Source organism: Chrysemys picta, chromosome 10, assembly GCF_011386835.1.
Source record: "Chrysemys picta bellii isolate R12L10 chromosome 10, ASM1138683v2, whole genome shotgun sequence".
NCBI lineage: Eukaryota > Metazoa > Chordata > Testudines > Emydidae > Chrysemys > Chrysemys picta.
The window spans coordinates 5,973,331-5,992,288 of record NC_088800.1 but is presented as its reverse complement, the minus strand read 5'-3'; the positions used below and the strand labels follow the sequence as shown (position 1 = coordinate 5,992,288).

Sequence of the window (18,958 nt, the reverse complement as noted above, 5' to 3'; positions counted from 1 at the left end):
AGAGCAGAGGCTTCAGGTGGCGTGGTGCTCGGAGGGGGAGTGGGGGCTTCGGGTGGTGCTCGGGGGGGCGGGGCTTCGGGTGGCGTGGTGGTCGGGGGGGGGGCGGGGACTCCGGGCGGCGTGGTGCTCAGGGGCTCGGGGTCTGGCGCGGTGTGGCGCTCGGAAGGGGGCGGGGGCTTCGGGTTGCGTGGTGCTGGGGGGGGGATTTTGGCGGCTCTCGCGGGGGGTGAGGGGGACGGCGGGGTGGCAAAAAAGTTAGAGCCAGCCCTGAGTGTGTGTATCTGAAGGATGGCCCAGTGGCAATGCTAGCCACATCAGGGCCTGTGTTTGGGGAAGCACTAGGGCTGCAGTTGTGGAGGTCTCTGGATGGAGGGAGGTTCCGGTTACCCAGATGGGAGCCAGCCTCACTCAATCAATATTTGCAGTAAGTTAACTGGGTAACAGCACGGGGCTAGACTGACACAGCTTTTGCTCGGCCACACAGCAGAAAAAGAGGAGGGAGGAAGGCCTCAGATTGTGGGAGAGCACGAGCTACTCACCCTGAAAGGGGCAGAGAGTGTGAGGGGCCCTAGCTCTGCTCCCTTCCATTTGCCAGCCAGAGAGGCAGTCCAGGTGCACACCGGGGAGTGAGCTGCTACACAAGACGCGAAGAGGTAACTAATTGCCCCTAGAGCAATGGGCAGTGGAGGAGGAGTTGTGACTCTGAATCACAATTTGTTCGCTGGTCTGCTAGAGAGGCAGTGCATCTCCACACCGCCCCTTCATCTGGGCAGATTGTCAAATGCAATCTGGCCCGTAGTGAACCCTGCCATTTCAGACTCTTTCAGAAACACATGGAGACAGTTAATAATTTACAAATGGAACACACTGGAGCTGCTGACGGCGCAATTCTGCTTAGTTGCAAATCAATTACAATTTACATACAGTTGCATTGTTTTAACTTAAAAGGGAAAGCGACATTTACGGCACCCAATGCAACCAGTAGCCAGCTCTTCCATCTGAATTACGTTTACCTTCTTTGCAAAGACACAAGCCATCCACGGGGGAACATGCACCATCATTTTTGCAGTTACACACTGATGAGCAGTTGGCTCCATAGGTTCTGGCCCCACAAGTAATGGAGCAATCATCTCCCTGCAAACCAAAATAAAATGGGTGTCAGGCAGAAAAATATGGATTTCAGGAAATTCTCATCTGCACATAAAGGAGGCTTTCACTTTCAGCAAGGTACACAGCACACTAAGACTTGATAGCTTAGTCTTCAGTGCTTGAACAGTCACCTCTGAGGCCTATGATTATGATGCAATTAGTGGTTTGATTGACTTGGAGGAAAGGGACAAGTTTCTGGCAGCCATTCAACAGGAGGCATGAAAGTTCCAAAAACAAACTGCCTAGAACAGATGTTAGTGCATTAACCAAAACATCGCTTACAAAACAGTAATCACAAAACACAGAGTCTGAAGCTCTGCAGAGCTCGGTCACATCTGAGCCGACACAAATGCTCCAAAGAAAGGATTTTTCAGTAGCCGAAGCCTAACAGAGCTCATGTGTATGCATCCACCACAGATCATGGACGTGAAAAATTAAGTAGTGAAGTGCATTAGAGCTTCATATTGATACACTAACCTAGCTGGCGCATGAATTTGTTTAGGGCTGGACTGTGACTTTTGACAGAGCCTTGAACAAGGGGTGATGCGTAACCTGAATTGCTGGGGAAGCAGCTATGGATGCATTGTGACTCAGAAACCTCTATGGGTGACAGCCTGGCCCCTGTTTCTGCCTAGCTCAAGGGTAGGGGCTCTAGTAATTTGGCGTGCATTAGCAATAAATTACAGTGTTCCCTGAGCTGTCTCAGTTGTACTGGTCGACAAGTAGGGAGATGGAACCAAGACTTTGTCCATACCTTCTCCACCTGCTGCAGCAAGGGAGTAAAATGGTGAGCAGTATCCCCTTAGTCCTGTATGCCCAGACCCAAGATCTGAGAAGCTCGCGGAAGTGTACAGGGAAAACATACCCTGTCTTCTACTCCCTTGTGCAGCAATGTTGTGTAAGTCACAATAAGCTCTTAAACTGAAGCTCTTCTTCAGTGAATTCAATTAGAATATGCAGTTATATGTCACAGAAAGCCACCATGCACTGCACTGACACCCACATCTTAAAGATCAAAGGTGCAGATTTCATGTGTGTATGCCCAGGAGAAGAACCATCACTCCTTTGATGTGACTATGCATTTATCAGCAGATACAAATGTACAAAATGTCAATTTGCTTAGGCTCTAAAAAAGTACCACCTCACTGGGGGAAACTACGTATTACAGCACTAAGCAGCAAATAAGACATCAAAAGGAAATAGGGTCAGATTTTATAGTACTACAAATCCACAATGGTTAAGAGAATTTCCAGCTTTCTATTGTACAGTAAGAGACTGTAAGTAAGAGACTTTCAGCCTTTGCTGTGCAGCGAATCCTTGTTTTAAGGGGATGGTAGCTAGACCATACAAATATGCCCTGTCCAGAAGCAAATCCTATAGTCTAATTTTTTAGTGAATGTTGTGTTTGTAAAAGGTGATGGCTTTAGTGGAGATCTTAGTGGAGAAAGAGAGAGAGAGAGAGACAAGGCCCCCCAAAACGTTTGGCTGCACAGAGAAGTCGGTTTGACAGCCAGGGTGTCTGAAGTGCTCTCTTCACCCACACTGCCATATGTGCCTCCAGACTGATGTGGGGGAACCGGGAGTTGATCTGGATGTTAGAGAGGCATTCAGTCTTTCTGCTGAGAGCGACAATGAGGTGGCCAATTAGTGCCACTTATAGATCAGTTTGTTGTGATGGGGAAACCTGAATGAGATTTCCAACTCATTTCACACAGGACATGGAACAGCCAGTGGTCACTACTAATTTTTGATGGCTACAACCTGTGCTGGATTAGAACCGGTGATCTAGAAGTAAAAGCGATTTTCTTGTAGAAGGAAAGAAAAGCAGAGCTATTTGTAAAGTCTAGTGTTCAGTCACCCCACTGTGGCAATACAGGGCATGGATCTAAAATGCTCCAGTAAATAGGATGAAGGTGTGGCCTAGAGATGGAGTGTCTGGACTTCTGGTTCTGTTGCTAACTCGGTGACTATGGGTATGGAGATGCAACATCCCCCTGTGCCAGCTGTACCATGGATCCCAAGGGGCAGATCCTCCCGTGGTGCAAATTCCCTGCAGAGTTATCACTATCACTAGGTCTGGCTCCAATAATATTTTCCCACTTTAGTCACAGGGATGAGGGGTGTAAATGTTTATAAAGCACTTTGAGCTCGTAAGAAGAAAGGTGTTATAAAAAATGCCCAGTACCACCATGACAATTCAGCCTTTACTCTAAAAGTCTTTGGGTTTTGGGGACCATTAAGGTATGTAATTTAAGTACACCTCTACCCCGATATAATGCTGTCTTTGGGAGCCAAAAAAATCTTACCATGTTGTAGGTGAAACCGCATTATATCGAACTTGCTTTGATCCGCTGGAGTGCGCAGCCCCGCCCCCCCCGCTGCTTTACCGCCTTATATCCGAATTCATGGTATATCGGATCACGTTATATCGGGGTAGAGGTGTATACTGTACTTTGTGGCTTAACCGCAGTTAGCTACTTTGTCCCTTCGCAGTTATATTTATTGTGTGAACAACCTTGAATTAAAAAAGCAAAACAGAACACCTTGTCTCCCCCACCTAGCTGGCGTAATGAGATTTCTCTCCCTGGTTATAACTAGCCAGACCTCCAGAACGCTTTCTGAGTGACAACTGCCACATACACTTAACTTCTTAATTATATAATAGGAAAATGCACTTGAACTGTAGCACTGGCACTAAGATATTATTAATTATAAATGCAGAACCAGTTATTAACATTTTGAACTTGATTTGGGAGACTGACCTGTGAATTAAATACATTAAGGTACTGTTAAAGATATGTAAATTCCATGCACCTCTTCCCACCTGCTTCACTGGATAATATTGCAGTACATTTCTATCCAGTTGTTAATGAGTTATATGTTCTATTAAACTGGTATCAAATGTTGTTTACTGGATCTTCCCTCTTGCAATATGGCACTTTATATTTCTATCCTATTTAGTAAAATTAATCAACAGCTGTGCACCTTATGTTGATTATTCTTTTTTTTCTGTGAAGTTCAGAAGGTTAATGAGTATAGTGAAAAGCCTGAATCTGGTATGTGAGATGGGAAGGAATAGCTAATTCAATCAAATGTATACCCCTGAAAACATTACAGCTATATTAAAAAAAATCTAGCTATAAATAACCTGATATTTAACGTCTCTCTTCCATACCAGAGTGATCCATATGGACATCATAAACGTTCAGAAGCGCTTCATTTGGTTGCTCCGGTATTTCAAGTTGAAGGCTCAATTCATCAAAATGTATGCCCTGTATCCATCCGAACAAAACTTTATGGCTTTAAGGGTCAAATTCGACTCTCACTTACGTCAATGGAAAGACTGACTGGCTTTAACGGGAATTGGATCAGCCCTAATTCAGGAAACTGTGACATTAAAGTCCATCTCCCCTTGTAAAGCAGTGTCTGCCTGATTCATGTTCTCTCACTTCCCACAACATCTTCTTCAGGCCCAATCCTGTGAAATACTGAACACCTCCATTCAGGGCTGGCTCCAGGCACCAGCCCACCAAGCATGTGCTTGGGGCGGCGGGGCGCTCCGGCCCGAGAGCGGGGCCGCGACTGGGCTCGCCGCCCTCCCCGCGGCGCTCCGGCCACCGGGGAGGGGAGAGCGGAGCCGCAGTGGGCTCACCATCCTCCCCCCAGTGCTCTGGCCGCCGGGGGCTCTCCGCCATCCTCCCCCCAGCGCTCTGGCCGCCGGGGGCTCTCCGCCCTCCTCCCGGTGCTCTGGCCGTCGGGGAGAGCGGAGAGCCCCGGCCGGGCTCTCCGCCCTGCTCCCGGCGCTCCAGCAGGTCAGGGATTGCAGGCCCGCAGCCGGGCTCGGCGCCCTCCCATGCCGCGCTGGGGGTGGGGGGCCGGCGGAGGGTGGCTTTTTTTGCCTAGGGTGGCAAAAAAGCCAGAGCCGGCCCTGCCTCCATTTAACAGGAGCGAGGCTACTCAGCACTTCTTGGCATGCTCAGCAACTAAAAAGAGCAGGCCCTTCATTTGCTCTAATTCTGAACATGATGGGAACATCACAGTGCACCAAGCATACACACATGGGATGTCTGGCACCGGTGACGCCAAAGAGTTGACTTGTAATCAGAATGAATAGTTGATTAATAGTAACAATAATACAGGAAATATTAGCTAATTGTTGCTAAAACTAAATGATAGGCTTTTACATTCCTTGGCAGAGATTTGGGCATGCAACGCTCATTATTGTTAATTCTCCCCTAAGTATTGATACGCTAGGTCCAAGGAACCCAATTCCATCAATAATGCAAGCTGCCAGTTCACATCCATCAGCATCAAATATTAATAGACTCATGAGGGCCAGAGCATCCATCTTCCCAGATGGCAGTCGATAACATGTCTTGTTTCTGTTCACAAGTAAGGTGGAGATTTCCTTTCCCCAAAACAGTTATTGTAAAATGGGAAGCAGAGCTTATAAACACACCAAGGCTTTAAGTGCTATTGTGTGAACAAATTCTGGATCCTTAAAGAAATAAGCACTTTTCCTGTTCATGATTGCCTTAACAGCATGTGTAAGCTTATTTGTTTCTGTTAAAGGCATGCTCTTGCTATACTTTAAACAATGGCGCTCACATTTTAAGGGCCTGTTACAAAGCTCATCGAAGTCCACAGAAAGACTCTCACTAACTTTAATGCCCTTAAATGCCTAAAAAGCAGCCTTCGGGGGGAAAAATATTGGAAATTGGTATCCAGTATTCTGATGCCAGCTGTGATTCTAAAAATGAGCAACTGTGCCAAGCACAAAGCTGTGGCCATAATTGGTGGCTTTTGTATTTTGAACGTTTAAGAGATGAGAAATTAAAACTTTGAAAAGTGGATAAAATCCAGCGGAAAAGTTTACACTGCGGGACCAAATCTAGATCCATTGAAGCCAATGGGAAAACGGAAAATCAATTTTCCACGGCTTCTGCAGTGCAGAAGGCTAACAGAGTTGTTACTGAGTGTGGTCTTAAGTTCACATTTTAAAAACCTAGGCGACAGTTTTGTGTAAGTGTTCTTAAGGTCCACGCAGCACCCTCATCGCCTAGCAGAATCAATAGAAATTTAAGACATTTACTGTCCCACATATTTGGGCCAATAATAAACTGTACTCACTATATGGCTAATTTGATATTCTGAAAACTGAAAGATTTACAGAATATCTTTTTTGCACCATGTGAGTTATATATGCAGTTCCGATCAACCACAACATGGGATGTCCCACGCACAGGCTCTCCGAGTTTACAATGCATGCATAAAATGGTTGCAGAAGGGCAAGTACAGTGCATTAGATATGTAGAGATAAAACAGATCAGGAAGACAAAATATGGATGCTGTTTGTGGCTGGTGTCTGTGTGTCCAGATAAGCTGATTGCTATGGATTTACTCCATCAAAGTACATATTTATATGCGCATATATACATAATAGGACACACCAACGTGCTGGTATACAGGATCTGTGCACTGGTGCAGATCACAGATACAGCTCTGTAATATTTACTTATTTAATTGTGACATTTACAATCAACCCAAAGTGGTTCTCTCCAAACATTCCCCCAAGGTAAACATATGGTATCCAGCAAAGTGAACTGGTGGAACTGACTAATTTCCCTAATGACATTCCAATGGAAATTTTAACGTGCTCTTCTTAGGCACATTAACAGAAATATGAAACTTTGAACTTTTTATCTGTTTTCTCCTCCACCCCAGACACCAGCAATTTATTCATGACCTTACGCTACAACATCTTTAGTTTTCCAGACATAATGATGTCCTCCGGCAGAATTCCTTTCCCCTCTGGGCGATACTAATTACTCCCTGCAGATGTTGTTATTGGTGCTAATGATAAAATGCAGAAAAAAGGTTAGTGCAACAGCCATAAGGTTCTTGTTACTAGTATAATCTAGGGTTTAAATTTGCAGATAATCACTGTTCCTGAGAAAGGACACATTTTCCTTTACTCGGTTTGTTATGTCATTTGATGTAGCTGTGCCAGATATTTAAATACACATACATACGGCAGTAGCCACTGGGAAACCTTTTCCAGTGACAGTTTCACTTCATTATTTCACTCTTTGCTTTTCTGAGATGGGGAGGGGATGGGAGAGGGAGGGTGATGCTTGTTTAAAGAGGAAATTTAGTGCTCCTGAAAGTTACAGGCCTTGAGGGTCCTGGAGACCGAAGTCCTCTATTTAGTCATAAAGCAGTTTCAATATGGCATCAGTGAAGGCTTCCCCATTCTACTCCTCTGAGGGCATCATATCTCTTCTGGAGACATCAATTCTAGAAGTGAGGGGTGAGTTCAGTTTCTCCACACCCAATCAATCCCAGGGCATTCCAGCGAGACTAAACACAACTATACCAATTAGTGCCACATGTGGCGGTGATGCATTTGGATGTGGGTGCGATGTGTTGCTTTTTCTTCTAAAATCTGACCCCTTTATCCCTTGCTGTTTAAATTACATCCTCTTACACTGATTTACCAATGGATGTAACTGACATTGGCATTTACCTCTGAATTTGTCCTAATATATTAATGTATACAGTAGATATAGTAAATGCAGAGTTCAAAAATCTGCCTTCCTGGTAATAATTCTGAAATTTAGTTTATTGTAAAAGGGTTTTAGTGAAATAGAAAAGGAAAACTTGACTTCCTGGAAAGGGTTAGTCAGCAAAATAAAACATACTGTTGGTAGATATATCGTGAGATCTGAGATACAGGTGCATAAATCCCAAAGATCAGAACAAGGAAGAACTGGCTACATTTCTAATGGTGTAACAACCAAAGCCCCTGCTGTGCATAAACAAAGCAGAGAGAATTGGGTGTGGAAATTGACAACAAAACTAAACACTCCTTGGTGTTGTTTTTCCAATGCAGTCTGGATGACAGTTGTATCTAGTGAATTGGAGCCCAAATGTTTTTTCTATGGGCCTATTTCTGCCACTTTACTCATGGTGAGCAGTACTTTACTCCACAAGCAGTCCCATTGAAGAAAATGGGCCAGAACCTTGAATGTGGCCAGACTGTGCTCTAAGCTACCTTTCCACTCCCCCATTGGGGCCGCTTTATTTCCCAGTGTCAATTAGAGCAGCCTAAGGGCTGCTCTCGGCTACACTAGCAGTTCCCTAAGGATGTGCCAGTTTCACAGAATAGCACAAACTATTCTGGCCACACTCTGTCCAGTGCTTAGTACTAACACACCTCATGCATCAAAGGTGGGAAATGTTCTGGCTCAATGGACTTACTCGTGGCATGAAGTAATGCTCAGTGTGATTAAAGGGCGGCAGAATCTAGCCTTGTGTGATTTTTTTTCCTCCTTCACATTATCAGTTACAACAAATTTTCAATAAAAATAATTTATTCTGCATATTAAAACCATGGGCCTGATTCCAGGAGTAGTTTTATTCCTATGATCCAAATCATCTAGACATGCACGTTAAACAAAATACATACAGAATTGAACAAAGATAATGGGCCAGATCCAGAGCTGGTCTAAATCAGCATTGCTCTGTTGACTTCAATGAAGCTAACCTAATTTACACCAGCTGCAGGACAAGGGAGGGCAGAGAAAGTACCACTGGCTGCTCCATGAGCTGCTTTCCTGCCAGGCTCTGGGAGCCCCAAGGAGAGCACAACAGAAGCTCACCTAGCTCTGACTGAGCTCAGGGAGTGCCTAGTCAAGGAGGGCTTCCCTTCCTCACATCACTGCCCAGGGCAAGGCACACAGAGGGGAAAATGAGAACCAACAACTAGCTGAGGCTCCCTGATTCTCTGATCCAGCCCTGGCTCAGGGTAGCTCAATCTGGGGGTGGCTCTAACTTTAAGAAACCATACCACCAGCTGAGGATAGCCAGAGCACACTGCACTCCGGCCCCATCCCACTCTGCTCCCCGGACAAGGAGGACGATGTAGGAGCTGGCTATGCCAACTCTGCATCGGCTGTGAATGCCTCCATGTGGGGGAAATCCCCAGCTGGGAATTAGGAGTGGTTTCTGCTCATTTTGCACTGCCAAAGTGGCACAAAGGAAGGGGCATGGGACAAGGATCTGTCTCCAAGTATTGATTGCAGCCTCTTGCCTTTTTGGAACTAGTACATTTGGCCCCCAACTGAGAAGGCTGCACAGCTCTGCAGTAGGGAGGTCAGCATAAGCAGAGAGCTAAACGTACAATTTAGCACTCGAGAGCATCCTGTAGTTTTTGCAACACTCCCCGGAGGTCCAGAAGTCAATGACTGGAGTCCATCATTTCACAGATGTAGTCTTTTTCTCTGTTACACATCTACTAGAGAACTGGCAGTATTCTCCGACTTTGTTAACCACCTCAGGACACCGCTGGTGAGAGAATTCAATGGAAAGCAAATTACTTCTCAGAGAAACATGGACGTGTAGGGCCAGAAGGGACTGGGGCCTTGAACCTGGGCCCATGGATCCCTGGGCAGAGCTCAGCCCATGGCTGCCACCAGGCAGTGCACCTGAATAACTGGAGACGTTAGCCAACAAAGCGCTAGCTCACAAAGGGACCTGCCCACAAAGCTCCCGACTGGGGGAAACTTCCAGCATCGCTAATTGGCTGGGGAGCTCTATTTAAACCAGAACGAGGCAAAGGAAGTTGTCTGAGAAATTAGAGGAATCCCTGACTGGTTGCTGCCACGGACTCTGCCTCCTTACCTGACTCCAGAGCCCTGCCTTCCTGCTTGTTCCTATCCTCCTTATCCTATCCCCATCTGTTCGTGGTCCCTGCTTTCCTGCCTCACTCCAAGTCCCAGTTCCTACGTCCCACCCTTGAGACTGACTACATCTCTGACCTTTGGTGTGGCACCTGACTAACCCATTAGACATGACTGCCCATGCCCGAGTCACTACAGGTCATGTAATCCAGCCCGCTGTGCCGAGTCAGGACCCAGTAAACCCAGACCATCCCTGACATGTGTTTGCCTACCCTGTTCTTAAAAAACTCCAGTGATGCTGTGTAGGTGAGAAGGTGCTTTTTATGGCAAGAACTGAACAGCAGAGCGGGTGCTGGCTTTAGGCTGAGGTATGTCACCTTTTGAGCAGCCAGTGTAACATGACTTCCTCTTCAATCATCCCACACTAAGTACAGCAAGCCTGTAGTACAAAATGTGACAATATACTGGGCCAAACCCTTTCCTGGGTGAGTCTACTCACTGCAATGGGCTTGCACCAGGGATGAATTTGGTACATCACATTTTTCAGTGCTACGTATTTAGGGTTCTACCAGTTTGAACTGGGCAATTTAATATGCATATATTGCATTGTCTACTTAACATAATTCTGGTCACTGCTACTATCTGATCTGTGCATGTTCATTAAAAAAAAGACCAGGGTTTCAGCTCTATATTGAATTGTCAGAATACTGAAGACACACACTATAAAATCATGGCAATACCTCTGCGGTTAAGAATGGAGATATCCCATCTCCTAGAACTGGAAGGGACCTTGAAAGGTCATCGAGTCCAGCCCCCTGCCTTCACTAGCAGGACCAAGTACTGATTTTGCCCCAGACCCCCAAGTGGCCCCCTCAAGGATTGAACTCACAACCCTGGGTTTAGCAGGCCAATGCTCAAACCACTGAGCTATCCCTCCCCCCAATGTGCGCATGTTAATACAAACATGTATATACACACACAGTAAATATGGCTTCAACACTAAACCACGTTTAGCCGAAGCGAAGAACCCATTGACAGACAAACAAGACATGCCTATGCACGCACACAGCCTGAAAAAACAGACTAGTATCTGGTAGAAGTTCTGTTGCCCTCACGAGAATGCAAAATTACGCTGGGATTTTGGATTTACGTGCACTTTTCTAAAAAGGATAAAATCGAGCCCTCAGAGACCACAGTTAAATAGAAAATGAAATGAAAAACTAACCAATGATTTACATTCTATTGTAGTGGTTTTAGCAACCCTTAAGTTTTCAATCTGGAATCTGAACTAGAAAGAGAATCAACTAGCAACTATGCAAAGACAGGTCCACAGCTACGCAAATAGCACCAATGAAGATATTTAAGTTTAGAAGCTTAATAGTTGGAGACTAAACAAACAATAGATTTCCCTGCAAAATTCGTATAAAATAACTCAGTCTGCAGTTAGGTACTGAGCCCCTCTGGTACTGGATGAGGCTACAGAAATGGAAATACAATTTGACATAGCCACATTGCCAATTAAAGGTGAAACAGAAGCAATATGTCAACTGGTAGCAAAGAGAAGCATTCTGAGTTCCTATATGAAACTAGCTCCTTTGGACCCACTTACAAAATTCTGGAGTATTGAGGTAAATAGAACAGCAGCAGAGCTTACAGGAAAAAGCAAACAAAAGAAGAAAGAGGAGGAGAATTGGGACTTGACTACTGCTGTTATCAGATTATACATGCTGCATGTAACTGAACAAGTATTAAAAAGGGGGACAACAGACATGGCTCATTAATAGAGGAAGGCAATTCTGTTCTCCTGTAAATCTGGGGCAATGCCATGGAAGCCAATAATTGATGCTAAAGTAAACCTGGAGTAACAGAGCAGAATTTGGCCTTCCCAGTACAGGTTCAAAGGCTCCTCCACTGGAGAGAGAAAAACAAAACAAAACAAAGGAAGTTCGTAACGGAGATTTGAAAAAAAACTGCAAGGATTTCAAAGCAAGAGGCATAATTTCTGCAAACCATGCAGAACCACTGTGAACTGCATCCATTGACCTTGCTAAATATTTCAGCACAATAGTTCACCTCTTAAAAAGCACACAACAAATGCCTGTGGGTGTAAGGGGACCCTTCATTATGTCCCCTACAGCCAGAGGCTGATGTGAACATTGTCAGGTTTACAGACACAAAGATTCCCAGACAGTGTAGCTGCCAGTGATCCAGCAAAAAGGTCTAATTGGTCAGCAGAAGCTCCAGGGGGAGAAGGAGGACAAGTTTAATAGGCAGCAAGCACCTGGTCTGTTGGTATAAAAGGCAGCTGGGAAGCAGCTGCATCTGAAAGCCTGGAAATGGACAGGTGGTCTCCCAATAATGACCCTACTTTGGGATCAGGTTGCAGGATGTCTTACTGTTTTACATTCTGGGGCTGAGAAAAAACTTTCCTCTCTTGCAATTGGCCCTGATTAAACTGTGCCTGCCCAGCTTCCAGCTAAACCATTTCCCCCCCATTTCTATAGGCTGCTGCTCTGGCGGTGCCATTCCACAGGGGACCAAGTTTTCAAAAAGGCGTCTACAATGTAAGAAAAACAGAACACAGTTTGGGATGAATGTAATGCTCGTGAAAGGCGCCAGATTGACAGTTCTAAGGGACGGAGTTCTCTATTTATCCACAGAAACACTTCAGCCCCGGATTGGTATTATAAGCTTGGTCACATGGCCCCATCATTGACCTTGACCTTGAGGGTGAAAGGGTGGTTCAGTCTAGCAGCAAGCTTGCCAATCAGTGCCAACAGAGATGGGATTAGTGATGTGGACACATGCCCACTGGGAGCTGGACTGAGACCAAATTCATTTCATACAGGCCATTGAACAGCCAACAGAAGATAATTTCCAATCTGTACTGATTTAGCCCAGATTTGCACCAGTAGCCAAGGGATGAAAGGCTTATCTCCTGGAGCAGCCAGTCCCCTATGCCCACTAAAATGGCAAGGGCAGCCATTTTGGATATGCAGATCTTTTGTGCATGCAAGCAGATAGGTTAGCAAATTCAGAGATGATAATTTTGCAGGGGTATCAAGGTGGGACCCAACGAGGACCTTCCGTTGATCTCTGAGCATTCAGTGGGGGACTCCCAGGGATTACAAGTCATCCATCTGACTGAGTCCATTTTTGCACAGGAAAGCCAAGCCTTCTTAAACCCTTTGCCACATTAGGCATCCTTGCCAATAACCAAATGAGAGTGGCTACTTCACCTGGACATGAACAAAGACAGTTCCTGGAAATGGTTTCAGATGTCTGCTTCTCAAAAGCAACTTGTGACAGGACGGTGCCCCTCCAACTGCTGGTCCTGGATGGGGAATGGTAAAAACGAGCAAGGTGGACCCTTGTAGAGATGCTGGAACTTATTAGGGTAGAACGGTGTGGTAAAATATGGAACATGCCACAGAGGGCTCTCTTGGACACCAATGAATGGAGGCCTACAGGCAGGCAGTCCAACTGACAGAGAAACTTTCTGTATGACTTGGAATTATCAATGACTAAAAACACTTCCTTTCACCTCTATCTCACCAGAAAACTCCATCTCCCCATTCTGGATGAGGGTCAGGCTGGTGCAAGATGTAGTTGCCTGCCTCCTCCATGGTTTAGGTTCATAGAATCATAGAATATCAGGGTTGGAAAGCATCTCAGGAGGTCATCTAGTCCAAACTCTGCTCAAAGCAGGACCAATCCCCAACTAAATCATCCCAGCCAGGGCTTTGTCAAGCCAGGCCTTAAAAAACTCCAAGGAAGGAGATTCCACCACCTCCCTAGATAACCCATTCCAGTGCTTCACCACCCTCCTAGTGAAAAAGTTTTTCCTAATATCCAACCTAAACCTCCTCCACTGCAACTTGAGACCATTACTCCTCGTTCTATCATCTGGTACCTCTGAGAACAGTCTAGATCCATCCTCTTTGGAACCCCCTTTCAGGTAGCTGAAAGCAGCTATCAAATCCCCCCTCATTCTTCTCTTCTGCAGACTAAACAATCCCAGTTCCCTCAGCCTCTCCTCATAAGTCATGTGCTCCAGACCCCTAATCATTTTTGTTGCCCTCTGCTGGACTCTCTCCAATTTTTCCACATCCTTCTTGTAGTGTGGGGCCCAAAACTGGACACAGTACTCCAGATGACATACCAATGCTGAATAGAGGGGAATGATCACGTCCCTTGATCTGCTGGCAATGCCCCTACTTATACAGCCCCAAATGCCACTAGCCTTCTTGGCAATAAGGGCACACTGTTGACTCATATCCAGCTTCTCGTCCACTGTAACTCGTAGATCCTTTTCTGCAGAACTGCTGCCTAGTTATTCGGTCCCTAGTCTGTAGCAGTGCATGGGATTCTTCCGTCCTAAGTACAGTACTCTGCACTTGTCCTTGCTGAACCTCAGACTTCTTTTGGCCCAATCCTCTAATTTGTCTAGGCCCCTCTGTATCCTATCCCTACCCTCCAGCGTATCTATCACTCCTCCCAGTTTAGTGTCATCTGTAAACTTGCTGAGGGTGCAATACACACCATCCTCCAGATCATTAATGAAGATATTGAACAAAACCAGCCCCAGGACCAACCCTTGGGGCACTCTGCTTGATACCAGCTGCCAAATAGATCACTACGCGTTGAGCCCGAGGATCTAGCCAGCTTTCTATCCACCTTATAGTCCATTCATCCAGCCCATAGTTCTTTAACTTGCTGGCAAGAATACTGTGGGAGACTTTAGCAAAGCTTTTGATACGGTCAAGGAATAATATGTCCACTGCTTTCCCCTCATCCACAGAACCAGTTATCTCATCACAAAAGGCAATTAGGCTAATCAGACATGACTTGCCCTTGGTGACTCCATGCTGACTGTTCCTGATCACTTTCCTCTCCTCTAAGTGCTTCAGAATTGATTCTGTGAGGACCTGCTCCAGGATTTTTCCAGGGACTGAGGTGAGGCTGACTGGCCTGTAGTTCCCCGGATCCTCCTCCTTTCCTTTTTAAAAGATGGGCACTACATTAGCCTTTTTCCAGTCATCCGGGACCTCCCCCGATCGCCATGAGTTTTCAAAGATAATGGCCAATGGCTCTGCAATCACATCTGCCAACTCCTTTAGCACCCTTGGATGCAGTGCATCCGGCCTCATGGACTTGTGCTCGTCCAGCTTTTCTAAATAGTTCTGAACCACTTCTTTCTCCACAGAGGGCTGGTAACCTTCTCCCCATGCTGTGCTGCCCAGTGCAGTAGTCTGGGAGCTGGCCTTGTTCGTGAAAACAGAGGCAAAAAAAGCATTGAGTACATTAGCTTTTTCCACATCCTCTGTCATTAGGTTGCCTCCCTCATTCAGTAAGGGTCCACACTTTCCTTGACTTTCTTCTTGTTGCTAACATACCTGAAGAAACCCTTCTTGTTACTCTTAACAGGTCTTGCTAGCTGCAACTCCAAGTGTGATTTGGCCTTCCTGATTTCACTCTTGCATGCCTGAGCAATATTTTTATAGTCCTTCCTGGTCATTTGTCCAATCTTCCACTTCCTGTAAGCTTCTTTTTTTATGTTTAAGATCAGCAAGGATTTCACTGGATTTCACTCAACAAATCTGTGCTCTAGTCCCTCCCAGTGCACTTGTGCAACGAGTCTTGGGCATTGGTCCTAATCTTCAAAGCAATGAACAGGTCTGGTTCCAGCTACATTACAGACTGCATCTCCGTCTATGAAGCACCAAGACAAAAACAATTAACTGGGCAGTGCAGATCACTAAGCCCAGAACCAAGTGTGTGGGAGCTGCGGATAAAGCATTCTCAGTGGAGTGGACCTGGCTGTGGAACGAACTTCCAGACAAGGTCAGATTAATTAATTAATGTTAGCATCCTCCCTCTCATTCAGATCCATAACCTGGGCATCATCTTCGATGTGGCCTTCTCTCTAGACCCACACATCCACGTGTCTAAATCTTGTACTTCTTTCAGTACAATATCTATATCCACACTTCTAAAACTCTTATCCAAGTCTTTGCTACCATGTATGTCAACTAGTGAAACCTCCTTCTTTCTGGCCTTGACAAAAGCACCTTGGTTCCTCTAGAATCCATTCAAAACACTGCAGCCAAAAATCATCTGCCTCGCTCATTGGTTTGATCATGTTACTCCTCTGTTTGCATCTCTCCATTGGCTCCCCTCCCCCTTCCACCACCGCAAATTGGTCTTCACTTTTATAGTCCTTTATAGGTTACCCCTGTCCCACATATGATCCCGGTCTCTTAACTTCCTGGGTAGCTGAGATAGTGGAGATGGGTTCAGATAGCCACTCCTTCTCTGTGGCAAGATATCAAGCCACAGCTGACAACAATGCCCAGCAAAAAAGGCAGAATACAGGAGAGGTCACAAAATGCCCCATTTTGTGGCCTCACTCCACCTCAGACAGTTAATCCCCCTAGGGACAGTTATATGACTATAAGGGAAGAAAACAAAGGAGGGGCAATAAATGGCATGTTGAAAAAACATCCGGGGAGGAGGAAGAGTGCAAAGGCTGATGGTATAAAGCCAGGTTGCTTCCTTATCATGCTCCAAGCTCAGACTCTGGCCACACAAAGTCCTTTTTATTTTAGGGACCTTGATGCAGGGCGGTTTTTTTTTGGTCTTGCAACTGATTGATTCAGCCACACCTTGCTAGCACTGAGCAAAAAGCCACATGTGCAGCCTCTCTGTTGGCGGTTGCCACTATTACTAGCGGTTCACCTTCATTCTGAAGCAGTGGATTATGAATACAAATGGGCAAGCAGAAAATGCAACTTGTTTGTGCCATTAGGTAATTTGTGAAATAAGACTGGGCAAACTATTTTTGTTGCCTGTAATATTCCAGTTGATTCGACAATCGCTGTGCCACAAAACCTTCCCCGCCCCCACCAGCCAGTAAAATTTATATTGGTGATTGGTAACAAAAACACCATGATAAAAGAGTTGAATTTATTTTATACTTATAAATGAAAAGAGCTGTTCACAAAGGGGGGTAACCGATATGCTCGGTAAATCAAGGATAAAAGGAGAGAGGCTCTATTGAAGATTTTTCCCCCTCTTTTTTTTTTTTTTTTTAAATCTTTTGATGAGGTGCCCTGTTGCTCTGAGATGAGCTTCCACTGAAGTACTTTTAGAATTGCCTCAAAGAGAAACTGATCATTTAAATGAATTAAAGACCCCAAAACAGATCCACTATCTCAACCCTAGGATCATTTTTCATAACAAGAATCCTGTGAAGTTTATAAAATACCTTTACTACTGAATCAAGGGTTTATGAGACCATGAAGAATCTCATTCATTTGCCAATATTGCTTCTGAAATGGTGAAGGATGGTACATTTATAATAAAGATGAAAGCAAATATGTGGAAGAATGTGATTCTTCTGATACATTTATATTTATCAATCATGAGTGTTAGAGAAAGCATTGGCCCTTTAAATTCCTCCTGATCTGCATGGGATTTCTACCCTGCTTGGTAAATTCAGCTGAAGAACACTAAGTTTCTGTAAGATGCTCCCTTCCTTCAAGGAGGAGGAAATTTTAAAGGGCCAGAACTGGAGAGTGGGTACCAGACGTAGTTCTGTTTTGCAGAAAAAGTATGAGGGAGATTTGGTGTAGGTTGAGACACGTTGCATTATGTGGTGTAACTGACAAGACATGAACCAACATTCAGGATAGAAAGACAGTCACTTTCTGTACGTGCATTTACACAGTCAAAGTAAAAATACCAAGGATGTTCTCATTTGATCCTCTCTACCATGCATCGTTGCTAATTTAAGTTAAATTCTGGCACAATGCATCTCTTCCCCCCAATTCTTTCCAGGAGGTTACTATCTTCACTATTGTGATCCCAAGACTCTTTGCTCTCAGGCCAAAGTGATGGGTGAATAAGGGCTGCAGATGAACGAATGGCTTTCCTCGCTTTTGTGTATTCCCTTCAAGGATCGAGGAACAGATGTTGTGTGCCAGAGTCCAGAGGGAACACTCAAAAGACCACTTCAGTCCCCCTTTACAGATTTAGAATGTGAAAAAAGGTAGTTGGTGGTTTTATTCATGTTGGTGTGGGCTGTGCGGGCCTATCTGTTTCTTTTATAGGAGCTGAAAACTGGCCAGAGATTTTTGTTTGTGTTAACTGATAGATTATTTGTTAGGTTTGTTCTGTATATTGTAGTAGATTTCTATTTAATTATATTATACAGTGTTTACCCTGTTATTTATGGTGTGTTATAATGGACAGATTCTACTCCAAACATGTGCAGAAATTTATATGTAAACTCAAAGGCTGAATTTGTTTCTCAGTGGTGGACCAAGGATTGCATTCAGAAACTACCACTTAACACACAAAATTAAGGATTCAGACACACTTGGGTCCAAAGTCCTCAAAACTTGAAGTCCTTCTGCAGACAAAATCCCCATTGAGCTCAATGGGAGTTACATTCACATAAGGGTTTAAAGATCAGGATAGAAACTAAGGACATCCCTTTATTAATATTTTTAAAATCCAGTTTTGATGGAGTAATAACAAAAGATTCAAAAGACTATAGATGCATAATACAGGGTCATAACTGGGCAAGCCTAAAGGACTCAGAGGGATATTCCAAAAGAAAAGTTCTCTCTTATAAAGAGAGATTATTTTTATAGTTTCCATCCCTTTCCTTACCATATAATACAGGGACGGGCCTGTATCAGAACTACCAATATAGTCAAGAAAAAGAAGTGTCAGAATGAATTCTTTCATTTCGGTGATGAAGTGCTAGCTTTGCTTGCCAGCATGCAGGGTTCAATAAAAATAGACAGGTCTTCAAAAAACTGCAGCATAAATAGATGAAACCTTTAAAGTAATATAAGTTCTGTCATCCAGATATGAAATATAGACTTTGCGCACCCACCGAAGTAAAAGCTGACCAAACACTCCATCTACAAGTGTTAAAGTTTGCTGAAAGCGTCTTAGCCTGAGAAATGTTCTTATGCCGTATCTCCTTACAACACCAGATAGCAAAAAAGAATCTGAAGGTAAATAAGTTTTTCAAAGGAAAAACAAAACACCCGCAAAGAAACAAAGCATAAAGCCAAGTAAGATCTCAGTAGCTAGTTAACCATAGTTTCTCAGAG

At 44.7% G+C, this 18,958-nt stretch overlaps 1 protein-coding gene across 4 annotated transcripts in view; it reads right to left on the bottom strand.

The window, feature by feature from the left end:
* The window catches only part of MEGF11 (multiple EGF like domains 11), a 358,447-nt gene that overhangs the window by 74,620 nt on the left and 264,869 nt on the right, over window positions 1-18,958 (bottom strand). For all 4 annotated transcript variants that reach the window (XM_042856570.2, XM_042856571.2, XM_065559191.1 and 1 more), the window contains exon 12: window positions 1,014-1,134. In XM_042856570.2, coding sequence (XP_042712504.2) covers window positions 1,014-1,134 — 121 coding nt within the window. The remainder of the gene's footprint in view (window positions 1-1,013; window positions 1,135-18,958) is intronic.